Source organism: Alligator mississippiensis, chromosome 1 (assembly GCF_030867095.1).
Source record: "Alligator mississippiensis isolate rAllMis1 chromosome 1, rAllMis1, whole genome shotgun sequence".
Taxonomy (NCBI): Eukaryota; Metazoa; Chordata; order Crocodylia; family Alligatoridae; genus Alligator; species Alligator mississippiensis.
The window spans coordinates 131,151,970-131,175,602 of record NC_081824.1 but is presented as its reverse complement, the minus strand read 5'-3'; the positions used below and the strand labels follow the sequence as shown (position 1 = coordinate 131,175,602).

Below are 23,633 nucleotides of genomic sequence, written 5' to 3'. Positions count from 1 at the left end.
GTTGAATTTTTGGTGAAGATCTATGTACATCTTTTCATTCCTTATCATGTAAAAACAATTTGTGTTTATAGAGTTAAGTCCAATTTCTGCATATTGTGCTGGACATTATTCTCATGAGAGTGGATAGTAAATTTTATTTCTTCTTATATTGGAAATATTCTTTCATCATGGGACAAAGCCAACCTTAGCTTATGTGTGAGTCTGAGTATTCCATTCCTTTGCGAATGGAACCAGATTTTAGATTATTACACATTGTGCACAAGGCCAGCATGAACATTTTTTGAAGGTTTAGCAAACCAATATCGACATACCCTGTGCTTAATTGTCTCTGACAAATACATATTTTTGTATAGACTGAACATAGGAACTAGGGGCTGGGGAGTTGTTAGTGTCTCTGGTATCTTGCTACAGAATAAGTAGAGCTTGTTAGGCTATAGAAAAAAGATCTTCAAAGGTAATTTTCCCTTCAGGTCCAAGAATCCTAGACTTCCAGGAGGAGGGTTGGTGCTGGAGGGTTTTTTGTCCATCCTTGTAAATTTTAGCACTTACATATTTGAATTCCAGAGACATTTAGTTAATGCATTCATAACTTGTTCTTCACTTTTTCTATGCTATAGATACTGTTATCCTCATTTTACATATTAAGAAGGAGAAAAATTAAGTGACTTGATCAAAGCCATAAAGGAAATGAGTGTCAGAATTTGAATTGAAGCAGGAGAGTGGCCATTTTTCACAGCACAAAGGGGCCTCTCATCCAGGGCCTTGTGCATATGCACTTCTGGCCATCTGGGAAGAAGCTTGTTTTACCAGCCACTGATTACAGTAGCACTCAGTGGCCAAACCAGCATAACTTTGATTGTCAGGGTAGGGAAGTGAGGAGGAACCAAGGTATCCTGTGCTCTTTAGGAAAATTCATAATAACTCACTTATAACTTAGGAACCCTTTTTTTTGTATTCTAGGCATTTTTCATTAAAAGGATTAATTCAGTTGATATTTCACTTGGAAATACCACATATGCATTATAATGATAGCTACCCTATACCTCTCCCCCATTTTCTTTTTACTGTAATGAATTTATCATGGATATTTATACATACCCAGAATAAGGGAAGGAGCAGATATAAGCCTGACAGGCACCAAAGGGCAACTTCAACTGGAAGAAGTTTTTGAGGAATTTCTGCCAGGTTCTTCAGTAAAGATCAATCACAAGATAATTAACATTGGTATTAAAATACTAGCTCATTTCCTTCACTTGTAACCCAGAATATGGTCAAGAAATCTGGTGATTGGAGAAAAAATATGGAAGCAAATAGCCGTTTGATGAAGAAATTTGAGGAGTCAAGGGCAGAATTAGAAAAAGTGCTACAGATTGCTAATAGTTGCCTAAAAGAAAAAGGAAATCCTGAAGAACTTCTCAGGAAGCATACTGTGAGTAGAGCTTCTGCAGTCTTATTCTGTCAAAATGTAACCTTCAACCATGTAACTACAAAGTCTGCTTAATGTTGTTTATAAGTAATATCAAGCCATCTGTTGAAACGATACAGTTTATTTTACCATGAAGTAAAAAATATGGTCTCTTATTAATCATAAAATCTAAACAGGGACAACGCAAAGAAAAGACTCCTGGCAGTCAATTACCATATTTACTCCAGTGCAAGATGAACCTGAATGTATATGACCCCCCCACAATAATTAGATTCTGCACACAGAAATTTTATAAATTTTTATAATTTTCCATATATGAAATCTAATTATCAGAGGATGATCTTAAATGTGCCCCCCTCCCCCACTGTTGCAGGTGGTGGAGGAAGAGGTAATGAGGGGCAGTAATGGGGGAGGCAATGGGGGGTGAGCATGTGGTAGGTCAGCTGTGGGGCACTAATGGGACAGGCAGTGGTGGGGGGCAGGTGGTAAAAAGCAGGCAGTGAGAGGCAGGCCTACCCCCTCCCACTTATCTCCTCCATTTTCCTGCCTTCTCTTCCCCCCACACACACCTTGCAGCCTCAGGTTGCCCCAGTTCCCCCTTCCCTTGTTCCCCCTCCTTTCCATACTTCTTCTGCAGCCTTAGGTCCCTGGCCCCCTTCCTCATCTCTCCTCCCTTGACTACTTTTCAACCCCCACCTTACCTTTGCTTTACACTAGCAGGCTCCTTCCCTGCTGCAGCCTGGACACGGAGCATAGCTCAAGGCCAATCCTGTAGCAACAGTGGCAGGAAGTCGGCACTCCTGCTGCAGGGCCAGGCTGGAACAGCAGTGCCAGGTCTACACCACTGCTGTGAGGCCATGCTGGAGCTATGCTCCATGCCCAGGCTGCAGCAGGGACGGAGCCTGCCAGTATGGAGCAAAGGTAAGGAGGAGTGCAGCAGAGGAGAGAGAGGGATAAGTGGTATAGTGGGGGCCAAGAGGGAGACTAGGAGCTGTGGGAAAGGAGTGGCAGGGCATGTAGCAGGTGGGGAGGGGGACAAGTGGCAGCTGTGGCTCTAGCTCCAGCTCCAACTCAAATCCTGGGTTGGGGCCAGAACCGCAACAGCTGCCTTCCTCCACCCTCTCATCTGCTCCCTTCCTTCCGCTGCCTCATGTTTGATTTTAAGGTGGAAGTCTTTCCCCCGCCCCCATGTCAAATGGTGGGAAAACTTCATCTTCTAATCAAGTAAATACAGTGTTAGATTAGGGGTAGATTTTGCCAATGAGAGTTGTAATTGGGAGAATTTTTCCACCAAAACATTCATTATTGACCTTGTCTGCTTCACAGAAGTGTTTCCCCCACCCTCAATATTTTCATGCAACCCTTGTTATAATTTTAAACAGCTGTATTTGTTTGTATCATTATTACTTTACTGTTATTCAAAAACACTGTTTCAACGCAGAATCTTATGTCTTTAAGCTACCATTTCTGTTGGCTGAAATGTACAGGATAACTTGATTCACTGGCCTAGAAATTAGTCTGGAAAGTGTGCAGGTCTCTGTTAAGTTATGCATGTTTCCTTTCCTTAACTTAAATTCTGCCTAATTCAGCAGCAGCCCCCTACCAAGCTTGAAGAGAGCTTGTGCATTTTGATATAGGATACTGTATGCGTACCTGATCTTCATCCTAGCAGGTTTCCATATTAGCAACCTTAAGCAACTTAACCTTCTAACTTTATTTGTCAACCTCAGGAATTCTTCAGCCAGTTGGACCAGAGAGTGCTAAATGCCTTCCTGAAAGCTTGTGATGAACTTACTGACATCCTTCCTGAACAAGAACAACAGAGTCTTCAGGAAGCTGTTAGGAAACTCCATAAACAGTGGAAGGTTAGCATTTAAATGACAGGTTTTTTCAAAGCTGCAAGTTTCATAAATCAAAAGAAACATTCTTCCTAAGCTGCCTCTTGTAGTTCAAAATTGGAGGGATCTTGTTCTTCTCCTTTTGGTTCTTGAATAGGCAAAGGAAAGCATATAGCCTGGACAAAGAGTAATTGTATTCATTTGAAAGAATATTATTAGAGTAGCAAAATTAAGCAGTTAGAAGTTAGCAAGTGCCAGGATTCAGGTAATCTATACAACCTTAGTTTGTCCTCCTACATTGTGATACAGTTTTATATTATGTGACTATTAACAATTTTCACACATTACACTGAAGCGGGCCTACCTGTAACCCTAAGAAAACAAGTTTTTATATTTTTAATCTTCCCATTTAATAGGGAAAACTGCCAAGACCAAAGTGATTATGATTAAGCAAAATCTGCTAATGAACTGTAGAATACTGATTTCATATTTTACAGGCCAGATTTTTCAAATGGGTCTCTTAGGATATACCTACCACTAAATATTGAGTTCAATGTTTGTAGAAGAGCAGAACTCTTTAATTTGATTTCATTTTTGCTGTAGGACAGCTAAACATCTAGAATGGGATTTTCAAAGCACTCAGCCCTAGCATAGTTTTTCCTTCCACGTAAGTCAATGGGAAACTTGATCATTTGAGCACCTACCTCTACTTTGTGTGTGAAATTGTGGCTTTTATTTGACACACAAAAATTGTTCTCTGGGTGTTATTGCATGCACACAATTAATCCTGCACTTTAATAGTTTTTGTAAAACTCTAACTTAATATCCTCAAAGTTAATATATGAATCCTGCTTTTTCCCCCGTGTTTTTCCCTTCATGGAGTATAGGATCTCCAGGCAGAAGCTCCATATCACTTGATCCATCTGAAGATTGAAGTGGAGAAGAGGAAGCTTCAAGCCACAGTGGAAGAGTGTAGAATTGAACTTGCTCGACAGGATAAGCAGTTAGCCAGTGAAGGCAGTGAAAAGATTATTAAAGAGCACAGGGTATGTATCTTTTGCCACCAAGTGGATGCTTGTGTAAATGCATTCAAATAATACTGAAACAAAAAACCCAGGGGGTTTGAGAAACCACCAGACTATCACCCTCATATATGAGTCACCCTCATGTAAATCCCATGGTTTTAATTAAGTTAAACTAGCACAAAAGTGAAGTAGTATGATGGTAACTTGGGCCTTTGATTGGAAGTTCTATGAATTCCCTGAACAACTTTTAAATGGTCCAAGGACTGAAGTTTTAAAGGAGAAATGCTTCTGATTTAATCACTACATTCTGATAGGCCTCAACTTTTGTTTAAGAATTCATGTGATTTGTGGCTTTGTTACTTTGTATGACTGGCTTTTTATTTCCATGACTTTAGTGTTTCTTCAGTGATAAGGGACCCTACCAGTTGTGTGAGAAGAGACTACACCTGATTGAAGAATTGTGCCTGAAACTCCCGGAATCGGATACTCTTAGGGCTACACTGGGAAGCAGCCAAAAAACCCTCAAGGAACTTAAATCTCAGATTGATAGTACCTATATGAAAATAACAGAGGACCCTGACAAATGGAAGGACTACAAGACTAGGTACTAATTTATTTGCTAACTGGGTATGTCATATGTCAGAGCCTCAGCTGAAATACTTAATATATGTGCGCTTCTTTAAAGCTTCCAGTCATAGACAGGTACAAGGCAAGGCATGGTAAATACTTCATTTTGCAAAATCAAACAGGACTGAATTTTGTAGTCATTCCAACATTATTTGTCTATTCCCCTTTTAATTGATGTTTACATAAAGTGAAAAAGTTATATTTGAGAGTTTGCCCCTAATTTTTTTTCTTGCCTTGTGTTATGTGATCTTTGATTTCAGATTTTCTGAATTAACCACTTGGATTTCCTCAATGGAGAAAGAGCTAAAGAAGATTAAACATGGTATCGATGATACTGCCAAATATAAACAATTTAAAACAGCAGTGGAGGTTAGTTCTTAGCTTACATTGAAATTAGAGATTGTTCCAACTAGGGCTCTGGCTTGAGTCATGCTGTCATGTAGTATAGGTGCATCAGTGGTGGTGGAGAGCTGAGACTAGAATCTTATGACTTCTGGCATTTTTATGAATGGGTCAGTTAAAACAACTTAATGTAAATTTAAAGAAAGCTATGTATGCAGTGAACTGTGGCAGAGCAGTGTAGTCCTTATAAACTAGAGGTGGTCATGTCTGTTTCCTCATATTGTCAGAACACCTAAAATGAATAGGGGAACACATTAGAGCCAGAGTAGAGCATCCATGTATCAAGGAGGGAATAGTGTTTTAGACTATGTTGTAATTTCTCTTCAGGGGACTGTTACCATTTCAAGCTTAGGCTCTTTTTGAGTGCAAGAACGCTCAAATTCATTGTCCCTGCAACCGGGGCCCTATATGATTAGGGAAACTTGGAGGCCTTTCACTATCCACTTTTTAAATCAATGAACAGATCCACTGGAAACTAAAGTGGGGGGTAGTAAAATAGACTTGTCCTGAAGCCATTGAAGTCAGTAATTCAGTGCTTTTCTTTTTTGCCTTTCACAATCAAAGTGAAACCAAAATGCAGCAAAGTACAGTTTAGAGAGTTTAGTGTGATAGGGTGTGTACACATGTATTAACTTTCCGACAGTTAAGCCAACTTGACTTTTTAAAGTCAGATAAACTGTCAGAACATACACACATATGTGGAACAGAGCTGATTTCAATGCAGTGCAAGATCATACACTTCTGAGGTGTATTTTATCTTCAGTTGCCTTAGTTAAATTGACCTAGTTCACAAGATGGCTGCCACCATGTAAAGGAGCTGTATGCGTGGATGCTCCAACATGGCTTAACTTAATTCAACTTAATTAAGTCACCTTACTTTAAGATGATTTAGTATGTGTGTATGCACCCATAGGGCACATCCAGACAAGCATGTACATGCAGTTTGCTATGCTGCAGACCTGTCTGCAGCATTGCAAACCACACACGACAGGCAGGCATTCACCACACTGCTAATTTGCAGCATGGCAGGGTTTTTTTGACATAGGAGATCCTGGTGTCAAACAACCTGCACCAGAAAAAAGCATGGTGGTGCACACACGTTGCCTGAAACTAGAGCCTGGCCAGCCAAAGCCATGCTTTGGCTGCTGGCCAGGCTCCACAGGCCTGGATCACCACCTCTGGAGCTCTGGGAGGCCTCCAGGACCCCAAGTAAGGCAGCTGGAGCCAGCCCAGGAGCTGGCCCCTGCCTCCCCTATTCCACCTGGGGCAACTTGCTGTGCACCAGAGTGTGCATGCAGGGGCATTCCCTGGGTAAACTAGCAGTGGCAGAAATATATGCCGCTGCTGTTTGTCCCTGGGGAACATATGTTCCCACTCAGGGGGTTACACCCATAGTGGTTAATAGATTGCAAGGCCTACCCATGGAGTAAATGAGTGACCTTGGCAAGGTGCACAAACCAGTAGATTAACATACGATATTGCCACAGTTTTGCTATAGAGATTCTGTTCTATTCCTGTAGTCTCACAGCTGGCAGCTTCTTATAAATGCTGGCACTGAAACATAAACAAACTGGGAACAAGTGGATGAAATGGGAAAAAATAGCTATTCTAGATTTTACAAAAAAAAGTACGTAGATGCTTATATAATTGGAAATTATATTCAACAGATAATGCTGCTCTAGGGAAACCCAGAATATAAATGTGAGGCAATTAAAATTATAATAAAGAATTTATATTACATTTTGTAAAGCTTTATCTACCTTTTATCCAGTATTTGTTAAAAGTTAAAAATTATTAAAATACTGATAATACAGCTAATCTTGATAATCTTTAATGTATAATGTGATTATATCATTCATATGTATTCACAGGATATTTTATGAAACTTTTGTATGGGTCAGTATTTTGAAAATGTATTTGCAGCATTTACTATATAGATAATGCAGCAGGCAGTGCAGGGTGACACCTTATAGATTACCTCATTTTACAGGCTATACTATTGCAGGGAAAGAGCTTCAGACTTCTCAGACTAAATAAGGTGTTCCTACAATCAGGCCTACCATCAGTACCACAGCCAACAAAGATTATGATTATCAAAAAAGCTTAAAAATGGTTGGGGCAGGACATGACTCAAGATTGTAATTATTAGGGTCCAATTATGTATTGCTTGTGGAAGGAATGCAGAACCTGCCTGAAATTGGAGTGGAACATGATAGATCCCACGGAAAAAGGAGAAAAACTATACTTCAGGTCTTCAGACTCTGATGTGCATACATTTGTTGGATTTGATGGATGAATGTTATTCATTAATATATTTAATTGATTCTAATATGCATCTTTGTGATTCTTATGTAGGGAATCAGGCAAGATATCAGCAAACAAGGAGAAAATCAGACCTGGCTAAAATATAGATTTGCTATTCTGGCTGAGATTTCACCTGTGACAGAAGTCAGGAAGCAAGAGGATGAGCTATCTAAACTTTCCAGTCATTTTAAGGAGCTCTTAGCTTTGCTGGCTGAGGTATAGTATGAAAAAACATGGTACTGTTACAATGACAGCATCATATCCTGGGCCATCAGCCATGGCTTTACAAGATTAAGTGACCTGCTGGCTTTTTAAATTAAACTAGGAGGATGCAGCAGCCCAGAACTAACATTGACTCCATATGCAGCACTGGCTTATGACTAGCAAATAAACATATTGACAAAGCTGATCAGTAGGCTCCTGGATCTTTCCCTGTTAACATAGCAAGCTTGGAAAGCATCATGTGTTTTTCAAATCAAATTACATTTCAAACCAAAATGTCTCCAGTTTTTCATGTCTTTTTGGCCAAAGGGCATAGAAGGATGTTCAGACCCCTCTACTCTAACTCAGCAGACTCTGAGGAGGCTGCTGAATCTCCCCTCTTCCCAGCCCTGCCCTCCCCTCCCCCCCAGTTCTGGGGCTGTAAGTGGAGGGAGGAGAAGGAGGAAGCATAGGGAGGGAGCAGCACCAAGCTGCCAGATAGAGTTAGCAGCCTGACAGGAGCTGTGGGGACAGGGGTTGTAACAGAGCTCCCTGCCTCACAGCCCCACCACAGCTGGGATACTGGGGGGAGCTGGGCCAGGTCTGTGAGGTGAGGGGGCTCCATTCCATGACCCACCTCCAGCTCAGGCTGAGCAAAGCAGAGAGGGGGAAGTGAGCAGCAACGAGCTGCTAATGTGTTCCCCTTGCCTGGCCTGAGCTGGAGGGTGGGGGTGGAACAGAGTACCCCGGTACCTCATCTTGGGTAGCTGGGGTAGGTCCACAAGGCATCCCTCCCCTCCTCCAGCTCCAGCCAGGCAGCAAATCCCAGTTGGCAGCTCCGTGCTGCTTTCTTTCTCCATCTCCCCCTGCCCCCACTGATAGCCCTAGGGTTGGGGAGAGGGAAATTAACTCTAGGGAACATAATTTCCCTAAGGCACATTAAAGCAAAGCACCTTCATCTAACACCTTATTTGAGTAGAGTTAATTTTTTTGCATGATCAGCCACTTTTAAAGTGCTCTGCAGCTGGGCACATGTATCATGGTATGGCTATAAAGTGCTTTCAGGGGCCTGGTCACATGGAAAATGTAATTTGTGTAAGCACCCAACATGTCACATTTGCTATAATCAAATGCACTTAAACCTTTTACATTTGCAGAACAGTGATGAAGATGCCTCAGATTTGGAGGTTTCACAATGAAGTTGTTACAACTCCTAGGTTGATGTGCACTCTTGCTCTCCAAAGCAAGGACTCCTAACATGACTTGGGCAGATGTTAAGTAATTTGGCCCTTTGCTCACTGTTCAGCAAGCAAATAATGACTCCACTGAAGTCATTGGGAATTACTGTCCTGTAAAAAGAGCCTAATAAGTCATTACTTCAGTCAGAGCTCGTGGCTCCTTCAGTATCTGTAGATCCGATGATATCTGCATGAAGTTGACCTCAAAGGGCCATGAAGGAAGCTGAGCTGTGAAATTGCTTCTGAGTCCATATACCAGTGGGGATGAGGCCGAGAGTAACTTGTGTTCTTAGAGTAGATGATAAATTCCCTAGAGTGAACAAATAAATATGGACTGAATGCCTGGAGTTAGGAAATTGGGGGGCTGGTGACACAACAGTGGGAAGGCAAATCACCTGTTTGTACTAACATCTGTAGTCTGAGATGTCTGGCCTACAGATCTCTCTCTCCAGTAGTATGTCCTATAGGTCATCATGGGGCTCTAGTTCTATTGGCGCAAACCATGTGAAAGGAGAAAGCCACAGGATCTTATCTTTTAGACAACATGAGAAGCCCAGATCATGACCTTTTTTATTCACTTGTAATGAGGAGAGACTTGTGGCTCCAGAGCACAGAGCAGGTTTATCATGTATGGTTTTCTGGTGTGCTGGAAATAGTTTAAAAACATACCATGAACATGGTATTAAGGTATGTTTCTTTCTTGTCTCATCCAGAAGCAAAAAAAACAAAGATTCATGAAAAATCAAAATAAACATGAGAAAGAGTCACTAAGCATTTTCAGAACATAAAAATAGTTTTCTTTTCTGTTGTGCCCACGTTTCAAATGAACATGTTGCTTATTCTGATATGCCTGAAGGATTTCACATTTACCTAAGAAGAAACAGCTTGACACCAATATCACTTTTCTCATTAGTTTTATTTCATATTTGTGTCACTATTGCTCTCTCCTGGTTTATTATTGGAAGATTGTAAATGAATGCAAGACTATTACAAAGTATGATTAATAGAGCAAGATCTTCAACTGATGCAGCCTGATGCACTGCACAAAGGTCAATGGAACTGGTGTTTTATGCCAGTTAGGTATTATAAAGATGTCACAATTAGATAGGAAATAGGAGTAGATACACAATTTAGGGCTACCAAACTTGACTGGTTTCCTTTAAAATAAATGGCATACCAAAGGTTAAAAAAAATACTCCAAACATTAATTCACATAATGAAATAATTCCTATGTATTTTAATATTGTCCATAACTATAGATTGAAAAGATATTGAGTACTGTTGGGGATTGTGTCCAATATAAAGAAGATGTTACAAGTGCCCTTGAAGATTTAATTACCAACTCAAAGGAAGCTCAAGCAGAGGCTGAAAAAATCTTAGATACAGAAAGCTTATTACAAGCTCAACAACTGCTTCTGCATCATCAGGTAGGGCAAGTCAGATCCAAGTACTCGTTATGCAGTTTGTGCTACTGGTTGTTTTGAATTTGGGTGTGGCATGTCCTTCAGCATAATGTAATATATTTTATTTGACTATATCAGGTAATATGCATAGCCTTAGCCTTGTGAAGTGGTATTGATTTCTTATCTCTTATATCTTGAAAACAATTAGAGCAAAATTTCCAAACATAATTGCCCATGAATAGGCATATTTTTACCGTTCTATTAATTTTATGTGTGATCTGAATAATCCAGCATTCTTGAAAAGGTTATTGTATTTTAGGTGCCAAATTTTGAATTTTTTGGCTAGGGATACTCAGTAGTGGAATTCTGTTCCCTTTGTGGATTTTTTTGTCACTTATCCACAGGTAGCAATTCTGTTTCCCCTGCAGCGAGGATGCATGATTGTCTGCATGTGGATAGAACATGCACAGTAGGCTATGCACTGCTCAGGTCCATTTGTGACTACATACTGAGTTCATTGACACACGCACTTCACTGCACAGAAAATTATTTTGCTGTCGTGTAAAGCACCACAGTGTACACGTGCAACACTATCAGACCACAGCGAACTAATTTTCACTGACATAAGATAGTAATGTCAGGGATGGTACTCGAGAATAACTGAGCCTAAAAACATGTGTAAACACCGACCTGGGTGTAAATTGTGCCTGGTCAACCCAAGCAGCAGGGGACCAGACCCCTGCCTGCTGCCTAGCCACATGGCTTTGCTCTTTGAGCATTCTTGTGCCCCAGCCAGCCCCTCCACCACCCAACGCCATGACCCAGAGCCTGGGGTTGACCCCACAAACCTGCTGCCAGCCTGGGGCTGCTTTGCCATGGCTCAAACTGCTGTGGTCCCAGGTGCACGTGTAGATGCTGCACCTGAGAGCCATTAACTCCAGTGCGAGCCATGCTGGAGTTTATTGCATCATGCTAATAGCCCGTGTATGTGCACTCACTGTGGGGTTTTTCATATTTTTCATGCCCCCCAAATATAACATGCACCTTTTTAGAAGTCTCCAAGAAGGAAAAAAGATCTTACTTTGGAGTGTAGGTAGATACCTGAGGTCTGGGGGTCTCCGGGGTTGGAGACCATGCACTGGACAGTGGGGGAGGTGCTGCGGAACAGGTAGTAGCATTAATTGCTGTGGGTCCCAGAGCTGCAGCAACTGATGGTGCCACTGCTCTGCCCTCCCCCCACACCAAATTTCTGGACCAGTGGGGAGCCCTTTTCTTTGCATATAATGTGCACCCCAATTTTTAACCAGCTAGTTTTGGGGGGAAGGTACAGATGACATGATCCCTGGCTCCCCCTGTACTGGCAAGCATTAACGGTGTAATTGGCATCTAATCCCCAATCCCAACAATCATGCCATAAAATGAATGTGTACCAGGACCCTCAGTGAGATGAGTTAGCACTCTCTATGGGAGGGGCTCTGGGGTCCAGCATGAACCCTTGCTCTGACTCAGGCAGAAATTTACCCACTGTACTATTTTCCATCTATTTGAGTTAATGGCTATTAAATGCAAGGGACAGTGGCTCAGCTTCAAAAGCAACACTGGGTGTGGGGACAGGATAGCATATAACCTGTTATGTGGCAGTAGGCACACTGCTGGGAACTCAGAAAGATGTAGTTCCTACCTTTATGTCGGGGGGGGGGGGAGGTTGAATTCTTGCCTCCTACTTCTTAGCAAAGTGTCTTAACCACTCAGCTCTTAGAGCTATAACATGGAAGAACCACTTTCGTCCTCTTCATTTTTCCTAGATTTGCATTCAGTGTGCATGCAGCCATGTATATATCTAGCTAGTGCATTAGCCATACAGTACATGCTCAGTCTACACACATGTGCTTATGCATCTACAACATAAACCAAGGCCAAAACTGGCCAGGTACTTGTCTATAACACTGTCATTTAGATGCACAAAGGAAAACAGAGTTTTACTCTAAGTATCTTGTCTTAAATTTTAGATCTGATCACTGTTAGATGAATAGAAGGAATGGTCTTCAGGAATAACTTACTTAAGTCTCTTATCTTCTGTGACAAAATGTGATCAGCTTGTAATGCATTGGTTCAATTAAGTTGATTTTGGATTTGTAGAGATAGTTAACATTGAAGGACAGATTCTGCTTCAGTTACCCCAGTGTATATAATAATATTAGATATTTCTCTTAAAATTTGGACTGATATAAAATTATAAGTGATTTTGTGGAGATTACCCAATTCTGCAATAATTACATGTCAATGATGATAACAATGAGAATAATCAGTGTTAATAAAATTAATAAAGGGTATCATTTTTAGCAAGGACTGGAAAAATAAGGTTCTATTGTGTTACTGTAACTTTGGAATTCCCTAAATAAGACCCCTATTATTGTCAGTGTTAGTTCAACATGTAAAAGGTATTTGTCTTGATCTGTATTTCTGCATGGTTAAACGTGCTTTATCCTCTATCCAGATATATTGTGCTGTGGCTTTTTGGTTTTTTTTTAAAACACTTTATATATGTAAGAAGCACATCTAGATTATAATTCCTATGCATCCTGAATGTTAAGGTGTTGCAAGTTTTTGTCATTCTGGCAGAGGCATTAAGAGGAGTGTCATTAACACTTCTCTTGCTTCTTCTTGCTTATTTTTGCAGAAGGATGTAGGAGACAGAGTAGATTTGTGCCTTATCCTTGCAGAAGCCAGTATAAGTCTGTTGTGAGATTCGCATCCTGCTCTGGCCCCAGTTTGATGGGTAAAGAGGCTAGTTTGTTTTAAAGGGAATCTTCTAAATTCTGTAATGGAAGCAGACAGCCGTAGGCTGCTTTCTGAGGTCTCCTTTATAAAGCCACCAAACCAACTTGCTAGGGCCAGCAACAGGATTTGTGATGGGCATGTTATGGGTAGGAAAGAAACATAAAAATATTTTTATAATTCTGAGATCTCTAGGCAGCAAGACCTCTAGGACTTCCTAAATTATGATGGAATCTCAAACCCCCTTTGATCAGCCTCCAGGCATGACCTGATAGGCATGGACTTTCCTTTTTCCCCTTCTTTTCTTGGACTGTGAGTTCTGTGCTGTCTTTTAAGAAACATAGAACAGACCCATAACACTTAAGTTTCTTAGGGAGAATACACATACACTTATGCCTCTTGCTAGTCTTGCTTTGTCGGTGTGCTTGCCCTACCCAAAATGTTTCTTTGCATATTGTGTGATGCCAAGAAAGAGGAGGGCTGGAGCCATAACCACACTGGACTCATGATATGGCCTCTGGAGCTGGGGAGAGCAGTCAAGTGCTGGTCAATCTCCCTGCACATACTTGCATTTCTCAGTGCTTTTTGACCTGTATGGGTGCACTAGCAGGGGCAAAGGCTCTCTGTGTCCTTGGCATGTTACAAAGCATCCATGCAGGGAAGCCAGGGTTTAGCTTCTGTTTGTTGTTCCTTCTGTATCGAGGTATACATACAGAAAGCTGTAGTGTGTCAGTCTCAACACTGAGCTAAAAAATAAATAAATATGTATCAATTCACTTCAATAAATGCTTCTAGCAAAGGACAAAGAGGCTCCGTGCAAAGAGGCAAGATGTGCGAGAACAGATTTCCCATGCTAAGCAGTTGCAGCTTGAAGGTGGATTGCCTAACACAGTGCAGGAAGATTTACAAAAGTTGGCAGGCACATTGGAAAACATGCAGCAAACCATGGAGAAACGAGAAGAAGAGTTACAGGTGAGCACTCTGTATGTATGTAACCATGTAAAAGTGAATTATTTTGTTCTACTTTTTTTCTTGCTTTTTTCCCCATTAAGTTAAAGGTTTATCAAATTATGAGTTCCTCACTTCCTAATAGCGCAGTAGCAACTCTAGCACTTTTCCTGAATTTTATCTTGTATCACCCTAATAATAGTTGAGCGTTTCAACATTTCAATAAAACTCTGTAAACATTTTCTCACATATAAAACTTTGCATCTGGGAACTTCATGGATAGGATTTCAATTTGTGCTTCAGGATGCTGCTGAGGACTTTGTGCTTTTTGATAAACGGGAGGTATCAGGGATTCAGATATGGAAAACCCTACTTGATTACAGCATATCATTTTATTTTTGGAATTATTTACAATCTCATAATAAGCCATAATAATAATTCTGTTTTGGTAGATAAAACATCTATGAATTAATTTTTAGAAGGATTTGTGGCACATTTCTTCACAGAGGACAACAATGGCCTTTACTGGGGACTGAATGCCCTATGGCCTGCATGACCAGGGCTGCAACAGGATGAGCCATGGGCCCCCTGGGCTGCATGCTCCATGGACCCCTGCCCCCACGTTGCACCACACATCCCACCCTCACTGCTGCACCCTAGGTCCAATCTCAACTCCCCTGGTAATGATCAGGGATCCTGGTTTTCTCTGATTAAAAAAAATCCCCAATTTTAGGATAGAAAAATATAACCCCAAATCTATATTTTTCCGTGATTAAAAATTTAACAACACTATACATGTATCTATATGTTAATGGTGTTTCATTTTAATCATGGAACAATGTGGATTTGGGGTTACTTTTTTAATCCAAAAATTGGGGATTTTTTTTATCATAGAAAACCAGGATACCTTGTCATGATGAATTTGCTCAGGCAGCAAAAGCTAGAGGAAGGAAGGGGAGCAACTTAACTCCTTGCAGGACAGCCTTGATTTAGGTTTTTGCAGAGTAGTAGATATCTTCATTATATTGCTTATTGGTAGAATCTAATTAGGATATTTCTAAAATAAGCCACTCTATATAAATTCTCAACAGAGATCTTTGAAACATCAAGGAAACATTGCTTCATTACACTGACAATAATAGTTTGGATTCTAAATTTAGGCTGGAGAGTAATTAAGTACTATGTGGTAACTAGAATTTACATTAGATAAAAAGGACAAGTAGATTGCTATGTGCAGTTAAATATCATTATTTCCATTTTGCTTGCTCTTTTATTTTAATTGAAAGATTTTCTAATTCTGTAGGTATCGTGCTCCAATCTTTGCTTGCAGCCTTGAGACTTTAGCAGCTAGATCCCAACAAAGAGGAGGTCTCATAAGAATGAGTACCGTTCCTCCGAAAGAAGATAAAAAAGCCAAAAGGTCCTGGAGGAAAAAAGCCTTAGAGCAGTCCAGATCTTTATCTTTTTCCTGCAGAGACGTGACTTTAAGCCCTATCCACACCAAAGAGAACTGTGCTTTCTATGCCACAGAAGAAAACATGTCAGAAATAATCCTACTTTAAGTGGGTCTCCCAAATGGTTGTATCTGTAGCATAAATAGGATCTGTAGACCCATAAGACATTGCTGCATTTGCACTTAGGTCTCTAGTCCTTCATTTTCTTCAGTAATGATATTTAAGTTCTGTTGTTGTTGTTGTTGTTGTTGTTGTTGTTCTTTTTGTGTAGGTCACAGTAAACAAATGGGAGCAGTTTGAAAAAGACAAAGAGACAGTGATCAAATATCTTAATCAAGCAAGTTCTGCCCTTGAACGCATCTTAAACTTCAGCAGTTTAGAAAGCCTTTCATCAGAACTGGAACATACAAAGGTATACATAAAGTTGTATATGGTATTGAAATTGTGGCATTTACCTTCCTCAGTTTCCTTTCTCAAGGCCTACTCCCTTTTAGAACAGCTTCTGTGTCACTCAGCTGTATACTCTAGTTTTCTCTCTTCCTCTTGGCTTCAGATATCTCCCTCTCTTGGGTGCCCAGGGACCAGCTACAAAGGGAGGGCCAGACAAGGGATTGCATACTGCCTAACACATGGATAGTTGTTAGAGTTCTATGCTTGGAATTTGGAAAGATACACATTTAAATGCTTCTTAGGTACTAAAACAGGGGCCAGTCCCTCAGTCCTGACAGATTTCTGGCTGGCTACATTTTTGTGACTTTCATGCACTTACACATCAAGAATGGATGTATACCTATGTAGCTGCCCAGCCAGTGGGTAGCCTACTGCACATGCTCAACCTACCCGCACACTTTACATGTCCACAGTGCAGAAGTAATAGAATCACAACCCATGTGTAAATGTCATAAATGCCATTTATGCTGCTAGAAAGTGGTTATTTGGATACACACAGAAAGGTAGAATTGCTCTACAGAGCTTGTTTCTTCTAGCTAAGTGTGTATTACTGGTATTTTTCTTTTTATGCTAATATACCCTCATGTGCTGACTGCAGGCCAGAGCCTAATCAACCTGGAAGGAGTCTAAACAGCATTAAGATGAAGTTTTGGCACAAAGAAGAATCCTAATTAGCCTTACTTAACCACAAAATGGATAGCCAAATGTCTGAAAATACCTCCCTGCTGAGTGTCTCAGTGATATGGATCAGCCTAGTTCCGTAGGAAACCTGAGCACCTAACTCTGTCAATTAGTATTTCCCTCTTTGTGGCCAGATGCCTGAATTGTTAAGTTTTGCATCGCCTAAGTAGAAATGCTTTGGAGGTTCATTTGGATGTAGTCCTAATACTAAATTATGCCTGACTGCTCAATACACCTTTGTCTTATATGTCAGCAAAGAGTAAAGAGAAAGTGGAACTCCAGGCAACATGAAGCTCCATACCCATCCTATATGTAAGGGTTAAGAACCTAAATTCAGTTAAAAGCAGAGATTTCACCTAAACATGCCATTCTCTGGGATTTTACTAAGAAAACTGCTTCAAAATCATTCAGTATGTTGAATTTTATACTTGGTGCATTGAAGTATTTTTTACATATGATAATACTTATTTGGCCTTTACTTGAATCAGAATAGGTTGCTAAAATGAGCATTTCTTATTTGAAATACACAAGTAAACATTCTTGAATTTTGTTTTTCATTTCTATACATACAGCAGATAGAGTGGAATAATAATGGGAACACTCTTTCTTATCATAAATGTGAAAAGCAGTAATTTTAGGATCAAGGATTTTTTTAAATAAATATGATGCTTCTTTACAGGAACTTTCTAAACAGACTTTAGCCATGGCAGAACAAGCTGAAAATCTTGTGAAGAACTCCTCTGAGATACAGCTTGGATCAAAGAAAAAGCAGTCCCTTCAGGAGCAGGCAAAGGCAATCCAGGAGCAAGTGAAAAAAGTGGAAGTTACCCTTGAAGAAGAGTATGTTCTTAACAAGTCCTAGTACATCTTCCCTGCCATATCAATGCATTTGATCCCTACATTACCTTGTCAGCGTTTCAGTCAAGTTCTGAACAGTCTCTGTATATTTCAGTTTGCCCTGGGAGAGTAACCAGAACATAATGCCAAGTGTTACTGGGAGTAATAGCACCTACAAACTAGTAATACACAGCATATAAAACAGTTTCAATCAAAATTGACCAATTGTAATTATTGTTAAAGCCATAGATACAAACCTGTGAAGAGGGAACAATTGATCATAATCCTAAGGTACTCGTGCCTTCTGGGAGGGTTCATGGAGGAAATGCCATGCAAGTATAAAAACAGCACAACTATAATATCTGATTCAGATTTTTTGTATTTTTATGTTTTGTCCAGAGGAATGTCAAGAAGTGCCTTTTTGTTTTAGTGAATGCTCAGATTTTATTTTTCCTGTCATATGCTGTTTCTGCAGCTGAAAATAATAAAAGGCATGTTTTGCCAAATCTTGGTTTACAATAGAAAGATTAAAGTCCGTGGGAATTTTGACAAAATCCTGTAAATAGATTTGACATTTTATTTAAAAATTAATTCACACACTTATGACTATTTTAATTGCAGAAGTAAACATTTTGGTGAATCCCTATTATAGTTTAATCTGGTTCATGCTGTTAGTGCCAAAAATCATCAACCTCAGATGAGTATGCCTTAGACAAGATGAAGCTGGCATTCAGTGGCAAACTATACCAGATCTATCTGTCAACAGTTTCTTCAGAATTTCAAAGAGAACTTGGATAGGTTCCTAACCCCCTTGGGAGGATGGAAGTTTGTGAAGTACCTGGGGGTATGCAGAGCTTCAGTGAAAAGCTGTGAAGGACCACTAAGGTCTCTTTTTGTTGTGGTATTATTTTCAGAAAGTACAATGTATCTAGTCATCAACAAGCTAATAAACTCCAACTGATTGGACAAGTAACAGTGACAGCAAAAAGCTGAGCTGTTGGTTTTTATTCAGTAACCTGCTGCAAGTTAAGTGGCTGGAGAAGCAATAGTATGAGAATGATCCAGATCCTGCTGTAAACTGATTTGGATCTTCAGCTAGTATAAATCTATGTTACTCTATTGATTTCAGTGGAATTATGCCAATTTACTACAGGAAATAATCTGACCCGCTGGTTATGGAGTGTAACTTCCAAGTCAGTCCCCAGTTCTATATTATTTTTCCAGAATTACCCTAGTGTCCCCTTATGTTAAGAAATAAAGCAGTATTTCTTTCCATCTCAGAGGTTGGTAACCCAGGGGAGTTGGAATGCCAGCCCCCTTGGCTGCTTCATTGCTAATTATTATCCAGCTACCCTGCAATTTTGGGAGGATCCTGACTGTAGTTCAGCTATTTTTTTCTCCCCAGTGTGAATCTTGAACCTGCAACTATTATGGGAAGTGTTTGGTTACTGGTAATTTAATTCTTTACGTGTGAAGTATTACAGTCATTTACTATCAAATATTTCATAATTTTTGTACTTAAACATTTACTTTATATCAACATTTTCCATTATTGAGTAGGCTGTCACATTCTTTTGATTCATTAGATCCTAGTAGTTCCATGTTGCTAGTGATATCAACACATTGAATTCTTTAGTAAAGTAGTCAGCCCTTGTGGTAGAGGTGATATCTTTTATTAAACCAACTAGATTTTTGCAAAAAAAATTCTTTTTTTTTGTTGTTGCAATTTTGGTCTAATAAAAGATATCACCTCTACCACGAGTTCTGATTCCTTTTGTCTCTAGACCAATATAGCTATAATGTGGATACATTAATAAAGTAGTATCATTTTAAAAAGTCCTGGAAAAATCCAACTTGGCCATATTCAGTCTAGATTTAGAAGCAAAATTATTTAAAATGTGTACTGTACTCTGATAAACAGGAGTAATTTGATAGATCTCCATTAAAACACTTAAAAGTATTTGAAGGTTCACCCTAAAAAACATGTGTCCTGCATAAACAGTTTTAAGAGAGCTTATGCACAGTACAGCATAACAATAGCAATGACAAAAACTATGGCCTAGTAGTTGTATAATGAACATGTCCCAATGCAATTTATATGGGGGAAACCTTAAAGATAAAAGGGAAACTATGGTCAGATTACCACAAACCTGGCACATCTTCCTTCTATGAAGATGCAGCTGTATCTGTACAGAATGGGTAGAGATGTATCCTTGAAATGATGCAAAATCCCAGGTTTCATAAGGAAATTGAATCCCAAATGAGTGAATTGCAAATGATTTCTTCTGTATTCTAGTCTCTGAACTCTGGTTTTTGCCCACTGTCCTTGTGGCAGCATAGGATTAGAGCTCAGTGATTTTTTTTTTTTTTTTTTGCATAAAGATACAGAGTTAATGACACCAAAATCTTTCATGATCATGTGTTGACTAAGTTTTCCTTTTTTTTTTTAAAGTAGAAAGTCAGAAAAAAGCCTATCAATTTCATTGAAATTGCTTTTCAAAATTCCCTTTTAATTTTACTAAAAGAATTAAAAAGCCCAAAAGCAAATAAAATGTTTCAACCTGTAATTATTTTTATAAATGTTCATGTATCAACGTATTTTTTTTAATTCCAAACTATAACAAATATATTTTTGAAATGTTAATATTGCCAACAAGCCAGAAAATCCACGGTTTGCTCAGCTGTATAAAGAGACCATGTTGTGACTGACTTCTTGCCTTACCAGAGCCCTGTTCTGATCTTTGAAAATATAAGAAACTAAGGATACAAAGTTAAATCTAATCAACCTAAACATGGAGTATATGACAGAAGGAAGGATTTTGTGTGTGTGTGTTCTGCCAAGGACTGGCAAAAGCATCAATCACAACCTGCATCAGTTTTAACAAATGTAACATGTACATTTACAAAAAAAATCCATTTCAATTTTAAGCAGTTGTTTTTTCATTATCTTGATATTAAATCATGACTTGTGAAAGAAGTGACTACTTGCAAGGTTGGCAGATGGCTCTTGCTTATGACATAACAAGGAAGCATTACAAATCAGCTGTTCCTCATGGATCATATGTAGTGCTAAAGGAAATTTGTCTTAGTCATTGTGCCCTAAAATGGATGCATACTCCTTATTTTTAGCAATCTAGAACGCTTTCAGAGTGTACCTTTACCACAGATCATTGCATATGGTCCTTAAACTGCTTCTTTTTTTATTCACTACTTTCATGAGTTCCTTGATGATGAGCCATATTTTAAACAGTCTCACATCTTGTGTAGCCCCTGTAAGGTTAATGGCACTGTATATAGTATAAATCAGAACTGAATTTGGTTCCAAGTGCATAACTGATTCCCTAAAATTGTCCTGCCTATACATTGGTTAAATAGTGGGGGTTTTTTTTCAAAAAACAGAACATGTAAGAAAACAAGCACCATTTTACAATATTAAACTGTTTATTTTCTCTACTTAATTTGGTTAATTTTAGTATTAAAACCATGGAAATGGTGAAAAACAAGTGGGATCATTTTGGCAATAATTTTGAAGCTCTGTCTATATGGATAACTGAAAAAGAAAAAGAACTGGATACCTTGGAAACATCATCATCTCCTTTGGACATGCAAATCGGCCAAATCAAGGTGATTGGTTCACAATACATTTAGCATTAAAACCAGTTTCTCTCTCCCTCTTTTTTTCCTTGATTTGTTTGTTTGATAGAGGCTGTAAAGGAGAGGAACATGGGATCCATGTTTCAGAAATACAGAGTTGTAAAGATGTCACACTTTCTATGAAAAGTTGCCATGCTGAAAGGTTTTACAAGACCTAGAGGAAAAACCTAATGAGCTGGTTTCATTGTTAATGTTTAATTTACACATACAAACCCTTTGGTGTATGTAATATTAAAACAATGAGTTCATACTCTTTTCATCCTTGTTTTTGAGTGAAGTTCACTGGCGTACATAATAGCCATGCAATATGTATTTATAAGAGTGCAGAGAACTTTGTTTTGTAAAATGGACGTTAGCCAGTAGGTACAGAATCTGGATTTAGTTCTGATAACTAAAGTTATACCCGAATTTTATGTATCTTTTTCTTTTATGCTGAAATAATAAAGGAACTAGTGTGCTCAGTAGCTTGTGCACCCATAGACCTTTATTGCTATATTAGCCCTTCTGTAAATTCTCTGTACAATAAAGTAGGTATATTTTTTTTCTCTTAGTTCACTCACTGGCCTCAGAAATCCATATCACCTCAGAAAGTGCCTGTAGACAAAAATACTTTGTCAGTTCAAGAGGTTATTTCACATCATCCCGCTAAAATGTGTTTTCTGAAAATACATGTGTTCACAAGTGCAAGATTTCCCTAAATTGTACATTTTTATAGTAATTCTTAAACTATGCACTGTATCAGTGCAAAATTCTACGGTTACCTACAGTCAGACTGCTATTTACTATAAAGTGATTTGAAAGTGTCTCAAAATACAATTAATTACAGATAAATGGAACAATTCCTTGACAGAATTTTAATTCATGAAATTGCAACCAAATTCACATTTGCTAAATAAATAAAATACACTATCTCTTTGTTGCAGCAGTGAAAAACAAAACTGCTTGAATTCTTGCATCGTCATTAAAGCAGTGTTAAAAAAGAAACTTGCATAATAACACATCTATTATTTTTCACACACACACATTAAGTCAGCCCTAGCAATTCCTACATAGGATCCCAAAGTAGGGCAAGTCATCTGAAGAAAGTAAGTACTTCCGAATTGCATGTCAGATTACACAATGATTTACAGACTGTATCCTTGATATGGTTCTCCAACACAACCCAACCAGAGTGGTTCTGCAAAGACACAGAGGTCCATTCAGACAGAAATAATGGAAGGCTTAAGTATCTGTTTGTTTGCCTCATGTGAACTAACTAGTAGTGATTCTGTTCCATCACAAAAATAAGTTTTTGAGAAATCAAAAATAGCTCTTCAGCTAAATGTCAGTTAGCAAGTTGAAAAGTATTGCAAAATTATAGTAAGTTTTTTACTGAATTATGAAGTAGAGAAAATGATACAATCAGAATCTTTGTGATATAGAAGTTTGTAATTCTAATAAAAACAGGATGAGGCACAATGAAGAGCAAAAATACTCATTTTCTCTTTGATATTAGCTTATAACTAGGTGCCACATCCTTTGCTTTCTTAATGAGCATAGCTATATCTCCTTTTAATGAAAGTGTGCTGAATTTTGTTGCACAGTTACTCTCTTTGTTGCTTTGTGTCACACTCCTACTGCATAGAATAATGATTTAAAAATATCATGAATTGAGTGGCGCAAAGGAGAAGTAACAGGTAATATACAATCACCAAATCAAAACCAGCCAAACTTGATACGGGTTGAACATAGTAACTATTGCATGGCTTTACCCTGTGAACTTTGTGGAAAGGACTAGGGGTGAACTCATGCCTTGCTAAAAGCAATGGTAAAACTCCCATGAGCTCTAGCTGAGGTAGGATTTCACCCAAATTGATTTCTTTCTACTTCCTAATGGACACATTTTCACAGAAACTACCACTGGTCTTGGCAAAAACTACTATCCATCGTTGGCAGGCACAGGAGAATGATTATGGGGTTCAATTTTCCACCTCCTCTTAGGCACTTGGGGAAAGGAGAAAAACAGAGTGGGAGTAAAACTGCAGTGCGTAATTTGTACCTTTTCTGCTGCTAAAGGATTTCAGCTCCAGTGCTCTCAATCCAGTACCTTTCTTGCTTATTTTCCTGCAAAAAGATATTGTATAATCAGAAATATTTCAGAGCATACTGCATACAGAGACCCTATGCAAATGATATTCTACACTACACTCTATCTACATGCTCTTTCTTATTCTAGACACTAACGTTGCAAAATCCCACCCCTCATGAGCATTTCCTTTTCAAATGGCAAGTATGATATAATTCATATTTTTGTTATTATCACAGTCAGAGCTGTGGTTTCATAAGCTTTGTGTCTGGGATGGTACATTTTCACGATCATTTTGCAGT

The 23,633-nt window shown here is 39.0% G+C and overlaps 1 protein-coding gene across 3 annotated transcripts in view; it reads left to right on the top strand.

Moving 5' to 3' along the window:
• SYNE1 (spectrin repeat containing nuclear envelope protein 1) overlaps nucleotides 1–23,633 on the top strand; it is a 535,576-nt gene that overhangs the window by 212,979 nt on the left and 298,964 nt on the right. For all 3 annotated transcript variants that reach the window (XM_059714126.1, XM_059714134.1, XM_059714130.1), the window contains 11 exons: nucleotides 1,265–1,429; nucleotides 3,157–3,291; nucleotides 4,152–4,310; nucleotides 4,685–4,893; nucleotides 5,177–5,285; nucleotides 7,674–7,838; nucleotides 10,321–10,488; nucleotides 14,038–14,214; nucleotides 15,916–16,056; nucleotides 17,455–17,615; nucleotides 21,086–21,236. In XM_059714126.1, coding sequence (XP_059570109.1) covers nucleotides 1,265–1,429; nucleotides 3,157–3,291; nucleotides 4,152–4,310; nucleotides 4,685–4,893; nucleotides 5,177–5,285; nucleotides 7,674–7,838; nucleotides 10,321–10,488; nucleotides 14,038–14,214; nucleotides 15,916–16,056; nucleotides 17,455–17,615; nucleotides 21,086–21,236 — 1,740 coding nt within the window. The remainder of the gene's footprint in view (nucleotides 1–1,264; nucleotides 1,430–3,156; nucleotides 3,292–4,151; nucleotides 4,311–4,684; nucleotides 4,894–5,176; nucleotides 5,286–7,673; nucleotides 7,839–10,320; nucleotides 10,489–14,037; nucleotides 14,215–15,915; nucleotides 16,057–17,454; nucleotides 17,616–21,085; nucleotides 21,237–23,633) is intronic.